Below are 25,993 nucleotides of genomic sequence, written 5' to 3'. Positions count from 1 at the left end.
TTGCTTTACATTCAGGGGTTGTTTTGTTGTTGTTTTCCTTTGTTTGCTTTTTCTTCTCAAACATTATCTGGTAAACATTTTGTCTATGTCTTGAAATATAAACCTCATAAGTATAAATAAGTTTTTAGCTTTTTTATACACTTCTCTACCTCACATACAATACACAGATAGAGTTTTCTCTTCAACACATACTGAGAGCCACTCCTCAGACATCAGCTCTGGCTTACTTTCCCCTTCCACAACAACTAGTCGTCAAGTTCTAAAACTTCTCCTTTCCTATCTTCTCTTTCTCCTGAGCTTTATTTCAAGATCTCGCTATCTCTTGTCTGATTCATTTTACAACTCTTCTCTAGGTTTTCTACCAAAGGGAGTTAAAGACCACAATCCATTCCCACACAGCGGTGCTGAATGGATTTCTTAAAGCTGATATAGATAGATAGATAGATAGATAGATAGATAGATAGATAGATAGATAGATAGATAGATGGAAGTGGATGCAGAGATCCTCAGCCAGGCACCATGTGGAGCTCCAGGAGTTCAATTGTTGAGGAGGAGGGGGGACTGTGGGAGTGTGAATTGTTGGGGCTGGGATTGGAGGAGCGCAGGGAAGGATGGCCAGGCTGGTGGAAGCACATGAATTGTAGAGCTGGGGCTGTGGGGCCCCCAACTGGATCAGGCCCTCTGGATGGGTGGGACAGTTGGGTGGCTTGAGCAGTTTGAGGAGGGCACCCAGGCAGTGGGACCTGGACCTGTCCTTGGTGCATGAGCTGGCTGTTTGGAACCTTGAGCAGGACTGGACCTGCCTGTGCTGAGGTTGAGTTGGATCCTTGGGGGAGTCTTGGCCCTGGAGGGGTTGGGGATGGAGAGGAGGGGCTGGGAGGAGGGTGGGGGCGGGAGCGCTGGCAGGGGAACCAATGGCTGGTATGTGGAGTTGAAGCACAGATAAAATAAAGAAAAACGAGGGAAAAAAAAAAACCCTACCACAAATCACCATCAAGTTCACAATAAATACCTTTTAAATACCTTAGGTGGTGTGTCAGATGCCATCCTTCTTAATGATGCTATTCAGGTTCACCCTTTCAAATTTTGTTTCCCGAAGTAACTGTCAGGAAATTTCTGTGCGTAAATTTAGATTGTCTTTGCAACTATTTCTTAATCTCACATCAAAAACAGCACAACCAAAATAACGTCCTTGTGTTTTGAACAAGTCCTATGAAATATATCCTGTCTTTAAGAAGTTGACACATTTATTTGTTATGTATATATCAACAAGCATTTGGGAAGCATGCTGTGAAATGGCAGATGGAGAACACAGGGCAATTTGCAAGTTGGTCCTCTTCTTGGATTATTTGTATCTCAAGAAAAAACTCATCCTGTCAGACTTGGCCACCTAAGTGTCCCTAAAATGTGCACGTTCCTCATTTACGTCATGCCAGCTCACCACAGACATGGGCCATACTTCTAACTGCACATCACTGCACGTGCCAGTTCATGGTTTTATCTTTTCTTCTAGAATGCCAAAAACATAAAGATGAAGGCCTGATCCCCAAGAATTAACATGCATAGCCATGTATCTATAGTTACTGATAGTTGTTCTATTTTATTTGGGCTTTTTAGACAGAATATCATACTAAGGCTCCTGTGTGTTGAGCTTATATGTGTGAATAACCATACCAAGTTCAAAGGTTAGTTGCTAATATTACACAATGAGTCCCTAAATAGACCCTAACACGTCATTATGAAATGAAGGGTGAAATTACAACATCAGTTTATGAAAATACATCAATTTTTATTGGAGAATTTTTTTTGCTACTGATTTTGTGATGTCTGCAAATCACAAAGAGCTTATTATTGTTGATGAATTGGATTGTTGAAGAAGAAATTTAAAAATCTCAAAGGAATTTAAATAAATTATTTTTAAATTCTTTTTTTTGTTCACTGTCCATGAATATATAAGCACCATAAATTAGACTGGATGGATAAAAAAAACCACTAAATTGGGAAGGGGTGATGCCCTGGCCAGCGGGGTTTCAACAGGGGTGACCCATCTGTGGGAGCGAATGAGAGACAGGGGACACAAAAGACGGACAGCAAGACAAGATTCTGATCAAGCTTCCAATCTTTATTTCTCTCCGCGTGGCTTATATAGCATAGGAGGGGAAGGGGCAGGAAGGAGGGAAGGGGAAGGGATGTGGAAGGCGTGCAGAATATGGAAGACATGCAGGTCGTGCAACTGCAGGAAGTCTGCTAAGGTCACTGGTCAGGGGCCATTTGTTCTGTTGCTAGGCTACCTGACCATGGAATGCTCTTTACATTCAGTTGCCATGGCACCTGACTATGGAATGTTCTTATCTTTGGGAGCCTCCAGTTAGTAAACAGGTGTTACTGCGCTGGGGAAGGGCAGTGGGCTTATGACTTGTTCTCTGGCTTAGCTACTACTTTCCATGGTTCATGTTTGGTTCCTGACATCTTGGTCCCTAACAGGGTGAGGAGATAGAAGATGAATATTGAAGAATTAGGGGGAGAGTAGGGCTGAATTTGACCCAAAACACATTAGAAGAAATTTTCATGTTCAGTTCTGATTTTGTTAACCGGTCTTTAGTTTGGATAAGGATTTGTCTATCTTGTTGATCTTAAAGAACCAACTCCTTGTTTCATTGATTCTTTGTACTATTTTTTGCTTCTATGGTATCAATTTCCACCCTTGGTTCATTTCCTGACTTCTGCTTTTTTTGGATGTGTTAATTCTTTTTGTTCCAGACCTTTCAGATGTGCTGTTGAGTTGCTAATAAAAAAGTTCTCCTATATTTTTATGTGGACACTTAGTGCTATGGACTTTCCTCCCCAACACTGCTTTCATTGTGTCCCCTGAAGTTTGAGTATATTGTGCATTCACTGTCATTGAACTCTAGGAAGCCTTTAATTTCTTTCTTTTTTTCTGCCTTGATCCAGTAGTTATTCAGTAGATAGTTGTTAAGTTTCTGTGAATTTGTAGGCTTTCTGTTGTTTCTGTTGTAAATCTAGTTTTAATCCATTTTGGCCTAATAGGATACAGGCAGTTGTTTCAATTTTTGTATCAGTTGAGACTTACTTTGTGACTGAGTATGTAGTCAGTTTTGGAGAAGGTTCTATGAGGTGCTTAAGAAGAAGGTGTATTGTTTTGTGTATAGTGAAATGGGCTGTTGATATCAATTAGGTCCATTTGCTTCCTAACATCTGTTAGCTACAGTTTATATCTGTTTAGTTTTTATCTGAATGACCTGTCCAGTGGGGAGATTGAGGTACTGAAGTCTCTCATTATCAATGTGTGTGGGGGTGCTCATATATGATTTAGCTTTAGTAATGTTTCTTTTACAAACTTGGATGCATTTGTGTTTTGAATATAGATATTAAGAACTGTAATGTTCTCTTGGTGGATTTATCATTTGATTAATATGTATTACCCTTCGCTATCTCTTCTGATTAGTTTTGAAGTCTATTTTGTTAGACATTAGAATGGTTACACCAGCTTGCTTCTTAGGTCTATTTGTTTGGAAGATCTTTTTCTAGCCCTTTACTCTGAGGTAATATCTATCATTGATGTTAAAGTGTACTTCATATATGCCACATAAAGGTGGATCATGTTTCACATCCATTCTGTTAGTCTGTGAGTCTGTGTCTTTTTATTGGAGAATTGAGTTAATTTATGTTGAAAATGTTAATGACCAATAATTGTTAATTCCTTTTATTTTGGTGTTGGTGGTGATTATGTGTGTGTGTGTGTGTGTGTGTGTGTGTGTGTGTGTGTGTGTACTTCTCTTCTTTTGGTTTTGGTGGCATGAGATTATTTATTCCCTATGTTTTCATGGGTATAGCTTACCTCCTTTGGTTGGAGTTTCCCTTCTAGTATTTTCTGTAGGGATGGATTTATAGATGGAAATGTTTAAATTGGACTTTATCATGAAATATCTTGTTTCCCCCATCTATGGTAATTGAAATTTTTGTTGAGTATAGTAGTCTGTCTAGGCTGGCATTTATGGTCTCGTCCAGTCTGCAGGATATCTATCTAAGTACTTCTAGCTTTTAGAGTCTACATTGAGAAGTTACGTATAATTCTAATAGGGTCTAACTTATATGTTACTGGCTCCTTTTTCCTTGCTGACTTCAATATTTTTCCGTGTATATTTTGTGTTTAAATTATTGTGTGGCCAGGGGAATTGGAATTCTTTTCTTCCTACTGGTTGCCTCAGCCAGCCTTGATATGGACCCTTGATATGAGAGCCTGTGCCTATTCACCTTGTTATGCTGTGTTCGGTTTCCGTCTCTGGGAGACCTGCTCTTTTCTTAGGGGAAGCAGAGGAGCAGAGCATCTGGGATAGACTGGTGTGGGAGTGGGTGACTGGGAGGAGTGGAGGGAAAGGACTCAGTTGGGATGTAATATATGCAAGAAGAATAAATGAAAATCAAGCACATGCTTGTAGAATAATAAAAATTATTTTTAAAGCTTCTTCATTAATTATTAAAAGAAGATACACAACAGTTTTAAATGTACAAGTTTGCATTATTGTACATTAACCCCCCTGTTGCCTATAAAATAGGACACTAAAATGTCTAAATGAAGAAATGAGATACTCACATTTTCATTAGAGACATGAAGAATTAATATGCATCTCTACCTTTAAATTTAACTAAGAATCTAAGTATTAAAATACTTAGGAGAAAATTGTATAATTGCCTAAGGTTTTCTGATGAACAAAAGCAATATTAATACAGCTGTATCTAAAAAGCATATTAGAAATAGTCCTTAAGAATTATCAATTACATTAATGTTTTACAACTCATTAGGTGCCTCATTAAATAATTACTATCAGAGAAATTGTTATACATCTTGCAATAAATGATTTCCATATAAAACAAAGAATTCTAAAAATAACCTTTTTGATCACAGACATTTTTTCCAATTTCCCAGCCAAAGTACCAAAAATCAGTTTGCTAGTTTTCCTGAAAATATGTGACTGTATATATGAAACAAATCAAGCCTAGATTTTCCTACCACAGTTATGGAGATTAATGATGCAAGGGTTTGCCTGGTTTTCGGTAAGCAAGAAAAATTGATGTCCTGTGGGATTTGCTGCTTAGTGAGCTTATCACTTTGGCAATCATTCTTATCAACAGATGTCGGCACATATCTCTCTTCTACACCAATCCAGCTTGAGCTAGGTTTATCCACATGTTTGTTTTTGTTCAGCAAGTCAAATCCATTTCTAAGTATACTAAAGTCAAATCTTTATGTGATATAATTGTGGTTTGTTTTCTACAGAAATCAACAGGTCCAATGTTTAGGCTAGGAATTTTGTATTGATAATTTATATATCCTATGAAGGTCAACAAAAGACCACTTTTTCTTTTCCTTAATATTCACAAAATACGCCATTTGCTACTGTGAATTCTAAATATTTAAAGTGACATCCTTAATTTCAAATTAAAGAAAGGAAGCTTTCTAGCATATTCATCATTTGACATTAAAAATGATACTCTGACTTTAAGAATAAATACACATATACTTTGGAACAGTTCTTCAATTTGGGGCAAGATAACTATGGCAAGCTTCATTATTTTATTTTTCCAATATATATGATATGAAGACAAATATACTTCATATAGTTAAATTGTTCATGCTGATTAGATTCTTGGGCTTTGTGTGCCTACAAAGGACTAAAGTTTTAGTTTTATATATGTATATATATATATGAAAGATATTATTTTTATTATAAGAATATAAAGACATTAATAAATAACTTATCCAAGCCTCAGGGCTAAATGGGCCTAATTTTGAATCTAAGTCATTAAGTCTATTTAAAAATCTAAGTCATAAAGTATGAAATAAATGTAACAATACTTTGCATCTAAGAGCATATCTTTACAATTCTATGCTTCTAGAAAAAGTATGCACTGTTGGCCTAGCTACTACACACACACACACACACACACACATGTCTCTGGAAGTACACAAAAGTTCTAATAAGGTAGAGCAAGGAATGAAGAAGATTTAAATGACCAATGATGCTTCTGTAAGAAGATGCACAGCTTTATGTGGTACTCTACAGATGCATGTTCTCTGTAGTTCAGAGTGGCCTGGATGATGGGGCACAGAATCCTACTTGAGACACTAGAATTACAGGAGTTCATTGAGGAAAACAAGATATGTCACCACATTGCACCCATGTTGCCTTTAGGTTTTAATTTGTCATCTTTCCTTTTGTAAGTTCATTGGGCTACTATGAATGCGTAGATCTAAAAGCAGACAAAAGGGTATTACTCTTTGAATACATTTAGATGTAATTGAAATGGAAATCTTGACAAACAATGTTGGAAGTAGACTGTCTTCGTCTCCAGTTTTGAGCCCTTTGTCAAATGGCTGTGTTGCAGTCTCTCTTCCTGGCTGGTTGGCTATCAACACTGAATGTTCATTTCTCATGTTTCACACTTGTTACTTTTTCTCTGCTTCTTCTTGACAGTTTCAGCTCTTCATTGGTGTGTCTCTCTTTCTGGATTTAATTTTGTAACATTTAAGCATTTAAAAGTAAAGCATTTCATGATCTTTCATCGTATTGTCTTCATCTTCTACTGTTCCCAGAAATTATAATTTTAAAATCTTATTTCTAGACAATAATGGCTTGCTGGTTTGTTTTTGCCTCTTCAGTTTATTTTGAACATTGAAATACACCCTAAGGAATGCTAATAAAGTCAGCAATTAGATAAGGTAGAAAACCCAAGGCAAAGATTTCTAAAGTGTATTTTAAAAGTACAGACTTGTGTTGGGGGGGGGGTGTGTGCATGCCTTTAATCCCAGCACTCGGGAGGCAGAGGCAGGCAGATCTCTGTGAGTTCGAGGCCAACCTGGCCTCCAAAGCTAATTCCAGGAAAGGCACAAAGCTACACAGAGAAACCTTGTCTTGGAGGGGGTTGGGGGTTAAAAAAAAAAGTACAGACTTGTTCAATTCTGTAACATTGCTGCAAGTCCTCTAGTTTAATATACTGAGAAATCTCTGTTCCATATTTCCTCAAATTTGTCACATACAGTATATATCTGGTGACTGAGAGGATCAGCACTTCTCTATACTGTATTCTAGAAGTGCCTTACACTAAGAAAAGTTGTATGGCTAAAACATACTAAATATCTTATGCATTTTTAGATTTTTAATTATTATATAATTTTTAAAAATTCAATATTGTCATTGAATTTCTTGAAAAGAAGTAATACTTATTGGGAGGAAAGAATCTTTTAAAGTCTTGAAAGGCAAATTAAAAAAGATAGCATTAAAATTAAATTTCTACATAAAAAATGTAAGTTTAATACATGTATAAGAAATCCACAAATTTAAGTGATCTACTGGAGATCTTTTACATTTTACTATTATTTTGTATGAAGGAAGGTGCTCACATTTTGTGACAACTACTATAAATTCCCACAGGTAGGTGTGTCATCCCCAGAGCATTCTGGGCTCTTCTTCCCTCAGTCATTTGAGAACCGCGTTGGTCCTCTATGGCACAAACCTTGTTAGCAAGTAACTTCCTACTAGGGTCTGGGTAAAATACAAAGCATCTACACTCCATAAGCAAAACTCTCTGGAGAATGCAGCGCTGTCTATTAAACTGGGCTTCAATATTCTGTTTTACATGCAGCTGAATGTGGAGCATCGGCAACAAATGACGAAGGGATTCTGCTTTCCCCAAATTACCCACTGAACTATGAGAACAACCATGAATGCATCTACAGTCTTCAGGTTCAAGCAGGGAAGGGCATCAATATCTCAGCCAGGACATTTCACTTAGCGCAAGGAGACGTCCTTAAGGTAAGCGGGTCACTCACTGTGTTGTTCTTTGACCATTCAGTATCGTTCCTAAATAGGTTTACATGAATGTGAACACACAATCAAATATGAACTCATTCAACATTTCATATATGCCATTCCTATTGTTTTTTATCTGAAACAATATTTTGCTTCCAGAAATTTTTTTTATGGTAAGAAATCCTAAGTTCTATGACATATAAGTATGTATTTCACGACAGCCAAAATAAGAAAACTTTGCTGCAAAATATCTCATTCAATAAGTATTAGAAATTTAAAAAACTAACATATGAATGACCATATCTGTTAAGAAAAGTCATGAGTAACTTTTTATGTCACAAATTTTGTTATTTTTAATAAAAGATGGCTTGTCTTATAATTTTGATATCTACTGAGAAATTATTCTTTATTAGTATGTAAAGAACTTTTAAAATTATGATACAAATCACTTTCATTTATATGTAAACCTGAAAAATCAGTGTCAATTTAGAAAACAATACTTAGTTCATAATATTTACTGTAAAATTTTTATATAAAAATATTCAAATGTACTTTTAAAGAATATATATAACACACTTCTTTAAAGTAGATATTTGAATAGTTAACTGATTTGCTTTATGTAATAAAAATGTTTTGGTAAATACAAATTGTAGCAAATATATTATCACATTAAAAATTTTATGTCTGTAAAATTGTATTAAAGTATTTTAAAGAAATAATTCATAATTTTTATTCAACATTTTCTTAAGCAAGACAAGAAATTGAAAATATCTCCATTTTTATAAATTTTGAAACAAAATTACATTTCCCATTTTGACAGCAGGGGAAGGATTTTGTTAAATCTATGAGTAGTTACTCATTGGTTATTATTTTTTTAAAATCATATCACTGATGTTTGGTAGTTTCCATTGTGTAAGAAGATGTACAGAAGCCAGGCAGTGGTGGCACATGCCTTTAATCCCAGCACCCTGGAGGCAGAGGCAGGCAGATCTCTGTGAGTTCAAGGCCAGCCTGGGCTACAGAGTGAGTTCCAGGAAAGATGTAAAACTACACAGAGAAACTCTGTCTCAAAAAAAAAAAAAAAAAAAAAAAAAAAAAAAGAAGATGAGTATAGGTGTATGGAAAGGTTTTTGAAGTGCAATAATGTATATAATACTGATTATAATTATGTCTAGTTATGCATTCCTGTTTTGTGTATGCCCATCAAGAAATTCATTATAGCCAACATTTCAGCTCCAGTTCATTGTTCAGATTTTCTGGTTTAAATAATTAATTTACATTTCCTGCATGGTAGAATAGCTCAGATTGCTATCAGCATTCATGAGACCATCACTCAGATCCTCAGCATCTCAAATAAATAATACTTGCAATATTAAAAATAACCAAATGCTTTTACACAGAGTTGAAGTAGTGATCATTTTAGTCTAGCAGGAAAATATATTAATGAATAAATGGGGTATGTAAACCCAGCCATTAGGCAGCATCACATAAGCAGCAATTATAATGTATTTATGAGATAAATGTCAAGAAGTCCTTTCTCGCTGGGTGGCGGTGGCTCACGCCTTTAATTCCAGCACTCGGGAGCCAGAGACAGGTGGATCTCTGTGAGTTTGAGGCCATCCTAGTCTACAGAGTGAGTTCCAGGAAAGGCACAAAGCTACACAGAGAAATCCTGTCTCAAAAAACCAAAAAAAGAAAGAAAGAAAGAAATCCTTTCTCACACTTGTTTACCACTATTCTTTCTTAAAATAACTCCTATATTTTTGCTTGTGAGCCTAGTGGTAGAGTGCTTGCCTAGCAAGCACAAGGCCCTGGGTTTGATGCTCAGCTCCACAAAAATAAAAAATAAAATAAATAAATAACTCCTTCATGTCCCTTTGTGGTGATTTAAATGTATCCATTCTTTTGCATATCAGATGAGGCTTCTTATTTGGAAAAAAGTATATTTATGTAACAGATAATGCCTTTTCAGAAGCAGAATTCTTCTGGTATGTTTCACATAGAACTTTTCGCTGAAGTCTTCTATGTGTGGAAGTGTCATGTATTTGTGAAATGTGATACTGTGAGAAGAACAAGAGACGGGTATTGAGTGACTATCTGAGAGGATGGGGTGAAGAAAGATGAAGGAAGACATAGAAAACTCCAGGTGATGCAGCTTCTAAACTCTCATTTGGCATCACCTGTAGACACACCAATGCACTTGGGCATCCCCGACAGCCCTTCTTTCCCAATACAAATCTTATTTGTATCTACCAGGTCTTAATACCATATTATTTTCTGGGACCAACCTAATAAGTATTTTTTTAGCTATTCAGTATATGACACTGAGTTACACCAGAATTCCGTGTGTATGACTCATGACCACCTGCTTCACTAGTGATTCGTAACTGTTTCTCTCTTACCTATTTCATGGAGCATGTCAATTTCTTTAGGCTTTACCACCTCCCTGGGAAAGTCAAGAAACTCTCTTGTCTGTGTCCTAACTAGTAAGTCCAATCATGACACAACTCTATTAACAAAAGGGAAGGTTCTGTCTTAGAAACCTAAACAGAAACTAACTCATTTGTTCTTGCCTTAACTAATGGAGGTTGCCTTGGCTCCAACTGTAATGTCCTCGGCTTTTAGTTCTTCTCAATGGCCACAGTTTGTGGCCGAAATTCTGGTAGCTTCTTCCCTTGCCTCACTTGAAACAGATAGTATATTTATTTCAATTAACTTTTATAGGAAGCACTCAGTGTGCTTAGGTGTAAACAACTAACAATGAATACTCACTGTCTGATGTCAAAGTCACAATCAGAAATACTATTTCTCTGTTTCTATTTTTATATAATGATTAAGCACTTTGTCTAGATAATAATGTATAGCAGAGATTATGAGGCAATCTTTTGCTTTTTTTATTTATCAAAGCTTAAATGGCAGTTTACATCTCATTTCTTATGCAAAATATAAACTAAGTGAATGATTACAACCTTCTTAAGAATTTAATAAAGTCCTGTGGTGACAGTGTATGCCTTTAATCCAAGTACTCAGGAGGCAGAAACTGGCATATCTCTGTGAGTTGGAGGCCAGCCTGATCTACATACTGAGTTCTAGAACAGCCAGAACTATACAGAGAAACTCTACCTGAAAAAATCATCATCATCATCATCATCATCATCATCATCATAATAATAATAAAAATAAAAAGATGAACAGAAGTGACTCCATATTTTCCAATCACAAATAACTGGAAAACCTGATTATTTCTTTTCCTTTTTTTGTGAAACAGGGTCTTTCTGCATCCCCATATTATATATATATATAATATTTATAAATATATATATATATATTTTTTCAAATAAGAACTTAATTGGTATGCAAAAGTAATGGATTAATTTGAAGCTTCACAAAAGGCCATGAGGGAATTATTTTAGAAAGTATGGTAGTAAACAAGATTGCTAGATGTGAGGAAGGATTTCTTGATATAGAAAACACAAAACAAATATTCCTGATTTTACTGTGCCATCACGTGAGTATTTGCTGTTGATTGTTAAAACTTAAGTATATTAAATAATTCCTATAAAACAATGTAGACCTGGCTTACCTCAAACTTGCAAAAATCCACCTGCCTTTACCTCCCCAGTGCTGGAATTAAAGGCCTGTGCCACTTACACTCGGGGAGTCAGTCCAGCCTGGTAGATTCAGCCATGGCAGGTCCAGTCCCCTCCTCCCTGCACCAATACTGAGCAAAGTGTCTCAGCATAGGCCCTAGGTTTCTAAAAACCGGCTTATGCACCAAGGACAGGTCCGGATCCCACTGCCTGGGGGACTCCCAAACAGTTTAAGTTTATCAACTGTCTCACTTAGCCAGAGGGCCTGGTCCATTTCCATGGTGGCTCCTCAGCTACTGGTTCACAGTTCATGTGTTTCCACTAGTTTGGCTATTTGTCCCTGTGCTTTTTCCAATCACAGTCTCAACATCTCTCACTCATACAATCCCTCCTGTCTCTTGTCGATTGGACTCCAGGAGTTCCACCTGGGGCTTGGCCATGGATCTCTGCATCTGCTTGCATCAGTCATTGGATGACAGTTCTACCACGACAGTAAGGGTGTTCGGCCATCCGATCACCAGAGTATGTCAGCTCAGGCTTTCCCTCGACCATTGCCAGTAATCTATCTTAGAGATATCTTTGTAGATTTCTGGGGACCTCTCTAGCACTCCGCTTCTTCCTATTCCCATGATAAATGAAGACATCATTTGTTTTTTCAAATACAGTATCTTTATTATTTTTTGAGAATTTCATGCAAAGTAGTTTGATCATATTTACTTCTTTTCTTTAATTTTTACCCAATCCCTTCTGTTTCTCCCATTCCCTACCAAACTGGTTTTCTCTTCTTTTTCTATTTTTTCTTATAATCTACTGATTTTCATTTGTACTGCTTATATATTCACTATGAAGCATACTTAACCTACCACTAGCCAATCCTGTAAAAGTAACTGAATCCTCTAGTCCAGACACCACCAAGTGTTAATTTCCTCAGCTAGAGCTGGAGGCTTGTGAACCCTTCCAGCCCCTGTGTCTGAATGTTTGGCCTTGTGCAAGTCTCCTTCAGACCACCGCAAGTGTTATGAGCTCATGAGTGCCGTGGTCCTGTCATGTCCTGATGACACTGTTTCTGTCTCATGCTCCATGACCTGTGGGTCTTACAATCTTACTGTCTACTCTATCACTAAAACCCCTGAGTCTCGGGGAGTATGTATAACATATATTCCTTTCTCATGTTTCTGAACACTCGCATGTGCATGTTTTTTGTTGAACATCACACATTGCACCAGGAAACTTCTTTGATGACTCTGACAGCTTGCATTTGCTCCTGTAGAACAGGTCTTAAATCCAACCAGAAAGCAGTTGGCTACTCCCAAGATAGGCTTACTATTGCAACCATGAGTCTTTTTTTCTTGAGGGTGTGGGTTCGAGACAGGGTTTCTCTGTCTAGTGCTGGCTGTCCTGGAACTCACTCTGTAGACCAGACTGGCCTCAAATTCAGATATCCCCCTACCCCTGCTTCAAGAGTGATGGGATTAAATGTGAGCGACTACTGCCCAGGAACCATGAATTTATCTTGCCACAGCTGCTATTCCTCAGAGGGTCCACAGGTCGATAATACTGGTGATAGCATTTGCCCCCAGCAGCTTACAGAGAATCCTTTCAGTACTATGACAACTAACTAGTCAGTAGGAAGGAAACTTCCTGGTCAGTACCAGTTTGATTTAGTAATGTCTTATAGACAATGTATATGGTGTCTTTAGCAATAGTGTCTTACCACCAAACTCTGGCAGGTGACCAAGAGCAATGACAATAGCCTGTATTGGTTCAGGAGGTCTCTGAAATAACTTTGACCAGAGGAGGTCTCCCAAACCTGGCACTGGATTTTTTATTTGACTATCTACAACTTAGGGAGGAACGTTATCCTCTATGAAAAGTAACTCAGGTTTACTAGAATGAGGGATGGGAAGTTAGATGCAAGAACAGATTGAGGAGACCAATAACTAACACTAGGATGTCTAAAAAAAGCTGCAGAGAAGCCTACTATATATGTATGTATGTATGTATATATATACATATATATATGTATATATATACACACAGAGACATATATAAATATATATTAAGATAGCATCTCTCTCTTACTGAAACTTTGTTTAGCTATCTTTAGACTGCCTAAGCAAAAAGCTAAAAGCTTTAACTTTTTCTACCAGAGTCTAGCACTAGGGCTGAAGGTGTATGACCATTCCAGATTTTTATGTGGCTGTTGAGCTCAGGTCCTCATTCTTGAATGCCAAATACCTTAGCAACAACTGACATTTCTCCAACCCTAATTATGAACATTATTTTAGATATAATAACAAAAGTTATCTACTGTCTGTGTTACCTATGCTGTATGGTTTTCAAGTTTCATTTATTGTATGTATGAGAGTTGGGAAATATCATGAGCTTGCTGTTAAAATATAGATGATTATTAAATATAGCTATTGATTAAATGTAGCTATAAAATTGCATTACAAGTTAGGTTGTGATAAAATTACAATTTAAAACTCACCACTAGCTTATTTTAAAAAGAAAAATGAAAAATATACTTTTCTAATCACAAACTACTGCTCTTGGAGTATAATTTAACAATTCTAAGAGCATTGTTTGGAAACAAGCTCTTAATGAAATCTTGACAAAACAGGCAAAAATTCAAGTGGATTCATGCAAGCTTATATTTCACACTGAAAGGAAGTCATTCCCTGGTACTTTGTGAAAATGTAAACTTGAGATAACTTCTAAATTTCTCATAAAGGCCAGATTCAAACTAAAGGATGATGAGAGTCCCTCTGTCTCAATCATGTGCCAAAGAAGAAACCTGATATCACTTGATCTTAATGAATCAGTCTTCCAGTTATTTGACCAATCTGATCTGTTTTCTTAGTTTAATTTCTTCTGGGTTTTTTTGTTTTTTTGTTTGTTTGTTTGTTTTAATATATATAGGAATCTAACCTCTTTTGGAAAGACCTACTCTAGGTCATGGAACAGAGTTTTCCCTGAAACTAGCATAGAAACTGAACACCATTATGATTGCTAAAATAAACCCTTAAGGCTAAATTTCCTTAGACAATTTTTTGTGTGTGTTTACAGTCTCATAGCAAATATTCTTCATCATTTTGTCTTTGGCCAAGACCACATTCAATGATATTACTTTGATACTGGTCACAGAACAGTAGTTCCACAGAAAATTGCAAGCACTACACACAAAGTCTGCCCACACTTGATGTTTCCTTCACTAAGCAGCCTTAACTACTTAATGAATGGGCTGTATCTTGGGTACAATACCACAAGTAGCACCAAATGTCTTGGAAATATTTTTTCTTATTATTTAAAGACTAGACTAAGTTTGATAAAGTCAATTCTCATGTATCTTATTGAATAATAAGGTTGCAATAAAACCATGTTCTATTTTAACATTATCCCCTTATTAAAATTATATATACATTTTTTTCTAACTGTGATGAATTTTCAACTGTAATCAAAATTTACATATAAAAAGATTTGTCAAAAACAATGAAAGTGTTCTATAAGAATTGATGTTACATGGAAATTGTACTAATGAATACTGCATATTTTATGACTTTTGCAAAGTATGTGTTATACTCCTCTGAAATTGAGTAGAAGAAATGAGAGCCTAGTACCAAATTGGACTTGATACCTGTAGTCTTATTTGGTTGTTCGTTCTTTGAAAGAGATGAGGGGTCTGGAGTCTTCTTATATTTGTCTAGTTTTGCCTTGAATTCTTGAGTTCAAGTGATCCTCCTGCCTCAGCCCCTTGAGTAGCTTGGACTACAAGCATGTCCCTTCACTCTAGCTGACATCTGGTTTTGTAAATAAAATATTGTTGGAAGAAAGCCATGTTCACTCATTTACATATTGTCCGCTATTTTTGCTACAAGAACAAAACTGAGCAAGAGGTACTAAGGACACTGAGGGCCCAAAAGGCCTTAAATATTTATCTATCCCTCTCCAGAAAAGTTTGTCAGACTTCTTGAAACAACATGAATTACTTTAAAAAAATTTATAACTAGATGTAACTTGGATGTACTCACCAAATTTGAAATCTGGTTGTATAACATTTCCCCTCCCTCATGTGTCCACTTGGGTTCATCACATGTATTTGCCACACTGCCTGCTACTCAGTACTAATCATTTGTTACCTGTTCATTCAGAAGCACTCCAAAGGCCATGGTAGTGCCCCCATGCTTTACCTCATGAATGTCTTATGCGCTCTCACTCCTTTTTATTAGGAAAATGAAGTAAACTGTGATCAGTTATATAACATTTGTGTTTCATTGGAAGTTTAACCCTTTCTCTCATTAAAGCTCTTGAAAACTAAATCCTTCATTGCACCCCAGTTTTCTTACTGAAACATAATATTTATATAATTGAGCAAAATAACTGAAGTCAAACAAAACTGTATCCCTATTCTATTTTATATTATCTTTGCAACAACCATGAGATTTAGAATAGAAAACTTTCATGGTAACTAGAAAAATTCTTTTTTTACATTCAAACTTTGACAACTAATTCACCATATTTGAGGAATGTGTTTACATTTCCAAATCACTCAATAAAGAAAATAACCAAGAGTGAAAATCCTAATTTCAGCAAAAGAAGACAAGAGTGATACAAGGTTGTGTGTCTGACTTATTTAACTCATTTTTGATTCCTATAAAATCTTATGTGCTAAATCCTTAAAAGTAGGGGCTGGCCAGGTGGTGGTGACGCATGTTTTAATCCCAAAACTCAGGAGGCAGAGGCAGGGCGATCTCTGTGAATTCAAGGCCAGGGTGGTCTACAGAGCGAGCTCTAAGACAGGCACCAAAGCTTCACAGAGAAACTTTGCCTCGGAAAACAAAAGTAGGGACTGAAGAGATGGCTCAGTGGTTAAGTGCACCTGTATTCTTTTACTCTTGCAGAAGATGCAAGTTTGTGAGCCACATGATTGTTCACAATTATCTGTGACTCGTTCTAGACACCCTCTTCTGACCTCTGTGGACACCAGGCATATTATGGTGGACATGCACACATGAAGTTATATAACTTTTTCTTTTTAAATCCTTCAGAACAGAGGTGGAAGTCTTTGAATTCTGAATGTATCTGGTGACTCACGGCAAAAGGTTTGAGGGATGTTGAGCAGGTTGTTGTAAGGAGGGTTGACCTGATGTGTGAAGAGGTTCTGCCTACAGTGACTGATTTCAGGCCTGATTAGATTGAGTACTAAAGCAGAACCAGATCAAGGTCTAATTATTTCTTGAGTGATGTGAGCAAATGAACTCAAAATTTTAAGCAAAATTCTGGACAGAGAGTTTCAGAGATATTCTATCCTCAATGCAATGTGAGAAAAAAATTGTTATTTTTTAATAATAGTCTGTACTGAATAAAATACTCCAAGACTTTGGTTTTGTTGAAAATAGCTATACAACAGGTAACAGTCTGAAAGAAATATTCTATCTGGTTCTTTCAGATCAGATGCAATTTAATCAGTGAATAAAAGCTTTTGTGTGAAAAGCTTTGGTTTGTTTTCTTGGTTGTATGTTTACCTTCATTCCTAATTTAACAGCAATTTGTCTTTGCTTGCACTGCTTTGTATTTTTTTTTAAATTTACTTACTATGTGTGCAGTGTTCTGCTTACACACCAAAAGGGCATCAGATCCCATTATAGATGGTTGTGAGCCAACATGTAGTTCCTGGGAATTGAACTCAGGACATCTGGAAGAACAGTCAATGCTCTTAACCACCAAACCATCTCTCCAGCCCAGCTTTGTCTTCCTATTGTCATTATGCTTTCATAGAAACATATGTTAATATATTTGAACACTTTATTTGCAAGTTCAGCAGCAGCACCTGATTACTATAAAGCTCTTTTTAAATCTCCTTTCTAATTAAACATTTCCTTTTTGCTTTAGTTTAATGGGTGTGTGAATATTGCTAAAGTTTCATGCCTGGATGATCAAGTTCCATGCCACGAAATCTTCACTCCATTTTCTTTCTACCTTCTGATTCTACATTGCTATATAAACAGTGGCTTAAGGTTTCTGTGACTGTTCAATACTCTCAACTGAAACTAAAACTTAAAGATCACTTTTCCTAAAAATATTTGTTCTTTTTCTTTCTTCTTTCTCAAATATAATATTGTAAAATATGTTTTGGAAAAAAAGTCATAAAGTTTATTTTCTTAAAAGAAACTGTGTTTTTTGCTTAAAATTTAGAAAAACTAATATATAATATAGTTTATAATAATAAAAATATATTGTTATATTGTGACAGCCAATCATGGGCTGAATTTTATTAAAATTCTTCATTCTAATAATGCTGTCTTATGATTTTTATAAAGTTAGGTATATATCAACACAGAGTTAAAGTTGTATTGTGTTACTTGGTTATCAATTACATTGTTATGTGCAAAAATGATGAAAATACATAAAGTAAGGGCTAGTGCTGTCTATTATTCTATTATTGAGTATTTTGGTTTTTTTAGTATTAATGCAACCTTAGAAAACAGTATTAGGGCAATCTGTAAATAAATCTCAAGAAATATTTTTTATGTGTTCATTTAAGTCAATTAGTTGCTTAATTTTACTTGGTGGATTGGCTTTACGTTTTGAAACAGGGTCGTGTAGCCCAGTCTGGCCTTGAACTTCTGGCCCTCTTATGCCCACTGCCCAAGTGTAATTGTTCAGCTTTTATTTACCATTTATTTGGAACTTCTGACAAATTGAGAGTTCATACACATGAGCAAGAGTTCATTTTATCTTAGTGTTGGTTAAATCCAGATGTTGGTTTTAGTGGCGCTGCTGGAGGCTAGCCACTGCCCACACCGGCCAGCCAGAGGAGTGTTCTGGTTGGCGGAAAAATCAAAAGCCATAGTTACCTTTCTAGAGCTTTATTGAGAGACAGGGAGAAATGGAAGGAGGGAGAGAGAGAGAAAGGGACAGAGAGAGAGAGACAGAAAGACGTGCGGAGGGGAGAGAGAAATGGGAAGGGAGAAAGGGAGACACAGAGAGGGCCCACCTGCTTTTTAGGCTGGCCCGTGTCCCAGGATTATGATGTAATTAAGGACAAAAATCTTACACTTAGAAACATTTATTTATATTTTAATATTTTATATAACAATTATATTATACATTGCTTAGAAGCAGTTGATACTGAAGGAAAATATTTGTGACAACCTTGACAATATTTCCACAAATAAGATCCATAGAACCACTGAGCAAGATGTTTTGATTTTGAATGTGTGGTTGTAACCATAGGATTTATACTATATAGTCCACAGCATCATTAAAGTAATACATTCAGAAGAAGACAGAGTATTGAACACTGAAAACTCACAGAAAGAGTTATATTTTACCATAAACTCTATGTCTTTAGGGATCAGTTACTCCTAATGACCAGTGCCCTTAAGAAATGAAAAGTTGAATTTTATAGAATTAAACAACCAAAAAAAATTAATTACTGAATAAATCTCAACATTTGATTTAGTTTTGCTTAAGACAGATAAACTCTTGCTGATAACTAAAATAGAAGAATTGGAATCCTCTGGGGAGTCCAAGTATCTCCTGATAATTTCAGGGATGTGTCTACACATAATATATAATACCAATATTATATATTCTTTGTTGCTGACAGAAAACATAATAAATAGAGACAACTGTTAATTGTTCACAGGTATTCAGCCCCACTGACTTGAATTTCAGATGACTTCTTCCTCATTTTCTCTTTCTTATTTCTCATGTTCCCTTTTGTGGAAATTTAAAATGTAAATAAGCCATCAGAGCATACAGAGTGCATAGAAGGTTACAGAGAGCATCAGCCACAAGTGCAGAGAGCAGAAAGGTCCTTCCTACAGCAGAATTCTAAATTTCTGTGTAGAAAAAAAGATTAGGTTAATGTGGTTAGAACAGAATGTGTTATGGACCCTGGAAATTGTAAAAAGCTGTATTTGTATATGATATAAATTAAAATCTGCCTTGCTTTTCTTTATAGCCTTTAAGCCTAGGTTTGCAGCAAGAGTATTTAAAACTTAAAGAAGGGCAGATGATGCACACATTTGTCCCAGCACTCAGTAGGCAATGGCAGGCAGTATTTGGTACTTTGAGGCCAATCTCCACAGTGAGCTATGTGTCAGTCACTGTCTCAACAAAACAAACAAACAAAAATCAGACAAGCAAAGCCCAAAACAAAATTTAAAAAAAATTAAAACCTCAATAAGCTAGAAATAAATAAATAAATTCATTCTTCAGTAAGTTCAGTAGCTGAGATAAAGAACAAGTTTTAGCACGGGCAACATGTTTAAAGTTGAAAGACTAAATTAAAGAGAAATTTAAATTTGAAGATAAATTTCCCAATTAGTGAAGAATCTTAAGAGTGTAACTGGTGGAAACTCCCTGATAGAAAAAAAAAAAAAGGCTTTTAATAGTTTTACCAATGATTTTAAAATTTAAAATGTCAAAAAAAGATGAAAAGACCCTGGTCACTGAAGACAGCTCAGCTGTTAGTAACAGAATTGCATTAGAAGATGGTCCAGAATACAAAGGAAAGATGCAACCATATGTACTATAAGAAAAAATGACAATATAGTTTAGGATGAATATGAAAAATGAGACATTTCATTCAGGAAAAAATAGACACTGGAAATTCAAAGAACCCATATCTTCAGAGTACTTCTAAGATATGAAGAAAGTCTTGAGACTGCAGATTACCAAGGTGCTGTAAACAAGGACACAGTGAAACTACCAAGCTAGACTATTCCAAGCATTGATAGAGGTTTACTGGGATTCAGACTGCCAAGACTCTGTCTTGAGGGGCAGAGAGAAGGATAACATGGTAGAAAAGCAAACAGCTTTTACATTACAAAAGGATGGCTCTTTAAGATGATCCAGGCTGTTTTTATTGGCTGAGAACTAGATGGCCTTCCACAAAGTAGTTGACCTTTGGGGCACATTAAGGGATGTTCATGGTAAACAAAACTGTCTAGGAGATCTGCTTCTCTGGTAAACAAAAGCCTACCTTTAGGCTTGTTTATCCAAAAATATCCCCTTTGTTTACCCAGCCAAAGTCCTTTTTAGGACAATATCGACTACCCTGCCATTTGTGTTTAACCTAAAAGGTGGCTTATGCTATTTTTACTAAATCAGAAATGTAAACAAAACTTTACAATACCTTTTAAAATTACCTTAACCTTAATTTTAAAACCTAGTAAATGATAATTATAAATTAAAATTGTATGCAAGTATTTTAAAAATTGTATGATATACTACAAAGATGTCATAGTAAATTTTATATTGCTATGATTATAAACTATGACAAAGGTAAATTATAGAAGAGTTTATTTGTCACATAGTTTCAAAGGGTAAGTCCATGGCAGTTATAATAGGGAGCATGACAGTAAGCAGGCAGGCATGGCACACCATAACTGTGAGGCAGAGAGATGAGGTAGGGGAACTGTGAACTGTGTGAGTCTTAAAAAAAGTCAAAGTCCACCCCCAATGACACACCTTCTCCAACAAAGGCCACACCTCCTAATTCTTCCCCAACAGATCTATCAGTGTTGGCCATTCTCATTTAAACTACCACATTGTGTTAGTTTTTAAATCCAACATAGCACAAGAATAATGTATACAGTTAATCACATCCAATAAGATATTACATTGTGATCATATTTTCATAATCTCAGCACTGAGAGAAACAAGAAGCACAATGTGGCAAACCTTCAAAAGCATGAATGATAGAAGACCAATGTGGTTTATCAATTTTGTCACACAATTTATCTTGTTTAACATTTATAATCACTTAGTACACTTTCAAATTCTTATTTTTATTTTGTTCTTTTTATGTTTTATATGTTTGGTTCTTGGGACTGATCCAGGAATTTTTGCATTGTAGGCAAACATTCTATTTGTAAACGTTTTGTTGTTTGTTTGTTTGTTTTAATTTTTCTAGACATAGTTTCTCTATGTAATGCTGGATGTTCTGGGATAGTTAAGTAGACCAGACTGGCCTGGAACTCAGAAATCTACTTGCCTCTGCCTCCACAGTTCTGAGGGGAAAAGTGTGCGCCACCACTGCCCAGAATTGACTTAATATTCTTAAAATATCAAAAATGAAGCAAATCAAAAGACTGTACTGGAGGTAATAGTACTTTTACTAGTTCTGTTCTGAGAAAGGTGTGTTTGATTAACTGAGAAATTAGCAAAACAAAGAAACAAAAACTAAATAAACAAATGAAACTCCTACCAACCAACTTTGTAAACTCGTTTTAAAGTAGGTGTTCTAAACTTTAAACTATATGTCATAAAGGTATTCTTGCCTTGGAAACAAAGTTACACTATAGTTTAAGTGCTTCTTAGACTCTACTGATTTTTTGAACTTGAGAATTATTCATGTGAATTCTAACTTTCTGATTGAAACTCATTTATTTGGCCATTCTTCATTATCCCCCACTTAGGGACAATGCAGATAACCCCTGTTCTTCCTAGATACACATACATACTTAGGAACTAGTTACTTGGGACTTACATTTTAATTATAAACATATCTTGCAGATTTATGATGGAAAAGACAAAACAACACATCTGCTGGGTGCTTTTACGGGTGCATCTATGCGAGGACTGACACTCAGCAGCACTTCCAATCAGCTCTGGCTAGAGTTTAATTCTGACTCTGAAGGGACAGATGAAGGCTTCCAACTTGTCTACACCAGTAAGTAATTTTAAAACATAAAAACTTGTCATCAATTATATGTATTCCTAATTGTTGCTTCTGGGGTTCACAATGTCAAGAATTCTGAATTACTATATGAAGCTTTAACACAGTTTTCTTGTGTATGCAAACAGTTTCATTCCAGTTCGCCATCTATATTTATATCATATATCTATGGATGTAGTTTATTTTTCAGCTTTGATGCCTGTCTTCACTTAGACGTGGCTCTTTTTTCTTTCATCTTTCCTACCTCCAAACCCTCTGCTTTTTAAGGTGTGATCTAAACCCCCTGAGCATCAATGGAACTATTGAACTTTAAGATGCTTTTCAAACTCTTCCCCACTGATGCTTACTTACCCCAACCCTCTGAGTCAGAGATAACAAATATTTTAATGCTTTAAAAACTGTACAACTACTGTGATACTTACCATATTGCTTTCTTTTTAAACTTCTTTGCAAACAAATTGTGCCTAGATCTCCCAGAGATATTCTCTTCAGTATATTATTGTACATTTCATTTGAATTACATCTCTTTATTTCTACATGGAAAATGAAGATGTAGTCTGAATACTGACTTAATAAAACATTTTGATACCTGAATAAGTTTCAAACGGGGAACATATTAAATATAACAGGAAAAAAGGGTGTAGAAGTGGGACTAGAGATATGGCTCACAGTTAAGAACACTTGCTGCTCTTTCAGAGGACCCAAGTTGGATACCCAACACCAACATTCTGGTTAATCATCATCTGTAACTACTGATCCAGGGGATCTGATGCCTGCTTCTAACTTCCTTAGGCACTGTACCCCAGCATAGCATGCAGACAAAACACCTATACAAATAAAATGTTCAGAAGCATTAAGTATTAAGCAATATGTAAAATAAAGAAAATGTGTTTAGAGTTAAATATATAAGAAAAGTGGAAGATCTTACTTTGATGCCTAAATCTTCATATCTAGTTATGTTCAAGACCAGCCTCACACACCCAAGTATGATAGGCATGTATCCTTTACAATTATTCCAATTTACTTTTGATGTGTAATGCAGATTATATCCCAGTATTCACACAGAGATAATCAAAATAGAAGGTAATTTAACCTTGATAAAGGCTCTGGGGTGGAGGACTTATAAACAAGGTCAAGACATAGGTCATAATTCAGAGAAGTAATGGTATGACATATTCCTAGCAAAGTAAATAGGATACAGAAACATTATTAGAGGAACATTGTAAGATTATTCAAGGCAGACTTTACACCCCAGGTTATTCTCACATGCTCTTTTCACTTCACTGTTCATCTTTAATCACAAAAGGAACAAGTCCATACCTTTATTAATAATAGTCACTCTCTCTCCCATTATTGACTTTCTTTACTTACAATCTTGACTATTTGGACTTTAAGTATCATTATATTTGACAAAGATAAATGATCAATATGTTTTTTAAAGACACACAATGCATTTTGCTTTACCTGCTTTAATAGTAAATGCATTGCACACTTAGTAAAACCAGCAAATCAACTTTTGACTTCAAGTCGTGGAAAATGAATTCTGGTTTAAACTGAAAAGCTAGTGTTTCTCTATCTCAGAATGCCACAGGAAAGAGATCTCAAATCAACTGTTCAACATGATCAACAACAATTTTTTTTCATCCTAACCTATGAAGTATCATCTTGGGGGCTCATTTATGTCTTGCAATATGCTGTTACAAGGTCACAGTATAGCTACTGCTTAGACATACTCAATATGTGATCTAGGTTAGAGGAAATGAGAATTAGACATTACCAGTCACATATTCCTCTTTTACTATGATTGCAAACTATTTCTATGGAGTCCTGGGAAAAAAAAACCTCACCTGTCTTTAATCCCAAATTGGAAAATTAAGTAATTTATATATTAATTGAATTAGTGTTACACCATCATGAAATGCCTATATTATACCTGGAATCAAAACTGAGTTTCATTAATAAGAAAGAGACTTTTGTGGAAATAACTATATAATATAGTGTGCCACAATCACAGATAATTCTTTAAAAAAATAAGTTTGGTGATACTGTTAATGAATCTATGATTAATGAAATCATGGATTTCTGAGACTCCTAAGTGCCTTGAATAAAATATTTTGGCACACTCATTAATAGTTTCTGCTATGGAGTATTAAGATGGCAGTGAGATTGTCTTACTAATCTCAAGCAGTAAATAAATTATAGATACACACACACACAATCACATACACACACACACACACACACACACACACACACATATATATATATATACACACACACACACACACATATATATATATAATGAGAATTCTTCATTATACATGAGGTATTTCATTCCATGATTGAATCTGTTTAGTCTTCATCTCTTAGAGCTGTCAAGAATAACTCATTTGTTTTGGGGAGACTCTTTCCCCGTTAAATTTTTCTATCAACTGTACTTTGCTGCTTGAATGCAAAAGCATTTATAAGTCAAACTAGGTGCAGCCAAAATTGCTACTAAGGAATTCAACCACTGTTCCACTCCTCCTGTTACCAGAATCTAACATTGTATAACATTCTTTCATTGTATTACATTCACTTCAATTAATGACTGCCAATTACTCTTCTTCAGAAATCTGAAGCTTCCTCTAAATCAGTGGTTCTCAACCTTCCTAATGCTGTGACCCTTTAATAGAGTTCATGTTGTCTGTGACTGCCAACCACAAAATTATTTTGTTCCTACTTCGTAATTGTAGGTTTATTATTGTTATGAATCATAATGTAAATATTTGATTGCAGGATAACTGATATTCTACTCCTATGGGGTTGAGACCCGCAGATTGAGAACCACGGCTCTAAATGAAGGTTGAGAAATGAAGAAGCAAACTTTCTGGGGTTTTAGGCAAAAGAGTTGAGTTGTTGGCATGTCTCTGCGTAGAAATCTATGAAGACATTGCTGAGTTTTGTATAGTTTAAACAGATACGGTTCAGAAGTATCATTTCCTTCTAAAGTTTAATGATCAGACCAGAAATTAAGCTTCTCAATTTCTTCTCAAGAAAATGTTATTCATTCTGAGCTTGAAAAATTGAATTCTATCTTCATTTTTCAAATTATTATCAGAAATCAACATGGTTCCAGTTTCATCCTTATTTCGTGAATCCGCTGAACTGTCATCTTTAAAAGTATGCTTCATTGCGACTCTTTTAGATCTTACATTTGTAGTTACTTTTATTCAGTACAAAGGACAAAAGTGTTTTTGAAAATGATTCATACCATTTTGGTGGGTTGTATTTTGTCAAAAACTGACCTGGTAGATGTCCATTATTCATGGCCATAAGACGATATGACTAGGTTAAATGATCTTTTGCCATTTCCTCTTCTCATTTTACTTACTGAAAATCCTACTGCAGAAATGTTTATTTTCCCAAGGGAAAACTTCAAATATATTTGGATTCACTTAGCCTTCCAGTTTTGTTGCTTGCAATGATTCAATAATTCTCAGAGAACATAGCCATTCCAAATGTCAGGTTCTCATTAAAGACAGGCAAGGGCTAATTTTTAATGCCTTCTCTTGTATACTAGCTTTATGAATGTACTACAAATTATTCAATTTAGATTCTGTAATTTAGTTACAAACATGGTATTGGTGATGCTAACCATGAAAAATAATCAGATGACCTATCAACTTTAACTTTATTCTTAGTGCATAATTTACTTAATGCAAATGTAAGTAGAAAATAAGTAAATTACATAGAAGAGCAAGGACATTCCATGTAGTTACATGTCCTCAAAACCACTGACCAGACATACCTGGCATTTCCTTCATTCTTTAAATACTGAAATTAAGCAGGCAATGAAGGAAGTACTGAGTAATACAACATTATATAGTACAAGGTTCTAC

At 35.5% G+C, this 25,993-nt stretch overlaps 1 protein-coding gene across 3 annotated transcripts in view; it reads left to right on the top strand.

Moving 5' to 3' along the window:
* The window catches only part of Csmd3 (CUB and Sushi multiple domains 3), a 1,137,155-nt gene that overhangs the window by 797,130 nt on the left and 314,032 nt on the right, over window positions 1-25,993 (top strand). For all 3 annotated transcript variants that reach the window (XM_036207646.1, XM_036207645.1, XM_036207647.1), the window contains 2 exons: window positions 7,666-7,835; window positions 21,950-22,106. In XM_036207646.1, the coding sequence (XP_036063539.1) occupies window positions 7,666-7,835; window positions 21,950-22,106 (327 nt within the window). The remainder of the gene's footprint in view (window positions 1-7,665; window positions 7,836-21,949; window positions 22,107-25,993) is intronic.

The sequence above is a fragment of the Onychomys torridus genome, chromosome 16 (genome assembly GCF_903995425.1).
Source record: "Onychomys torridus chromosome 16, mOncTor1.1, whole genome shotgun sequence".
Lineage (NCBI taxonomy): Eukaryota > Metazoa > Chordata > Mammalia > Rodentia > Cricetidae > Onychomys > Onychomys torridus.
Note: the sequence above shows the minus strand (reverse complement) of the source record. Positions and strands in the feature narration are given on the sequence as shown.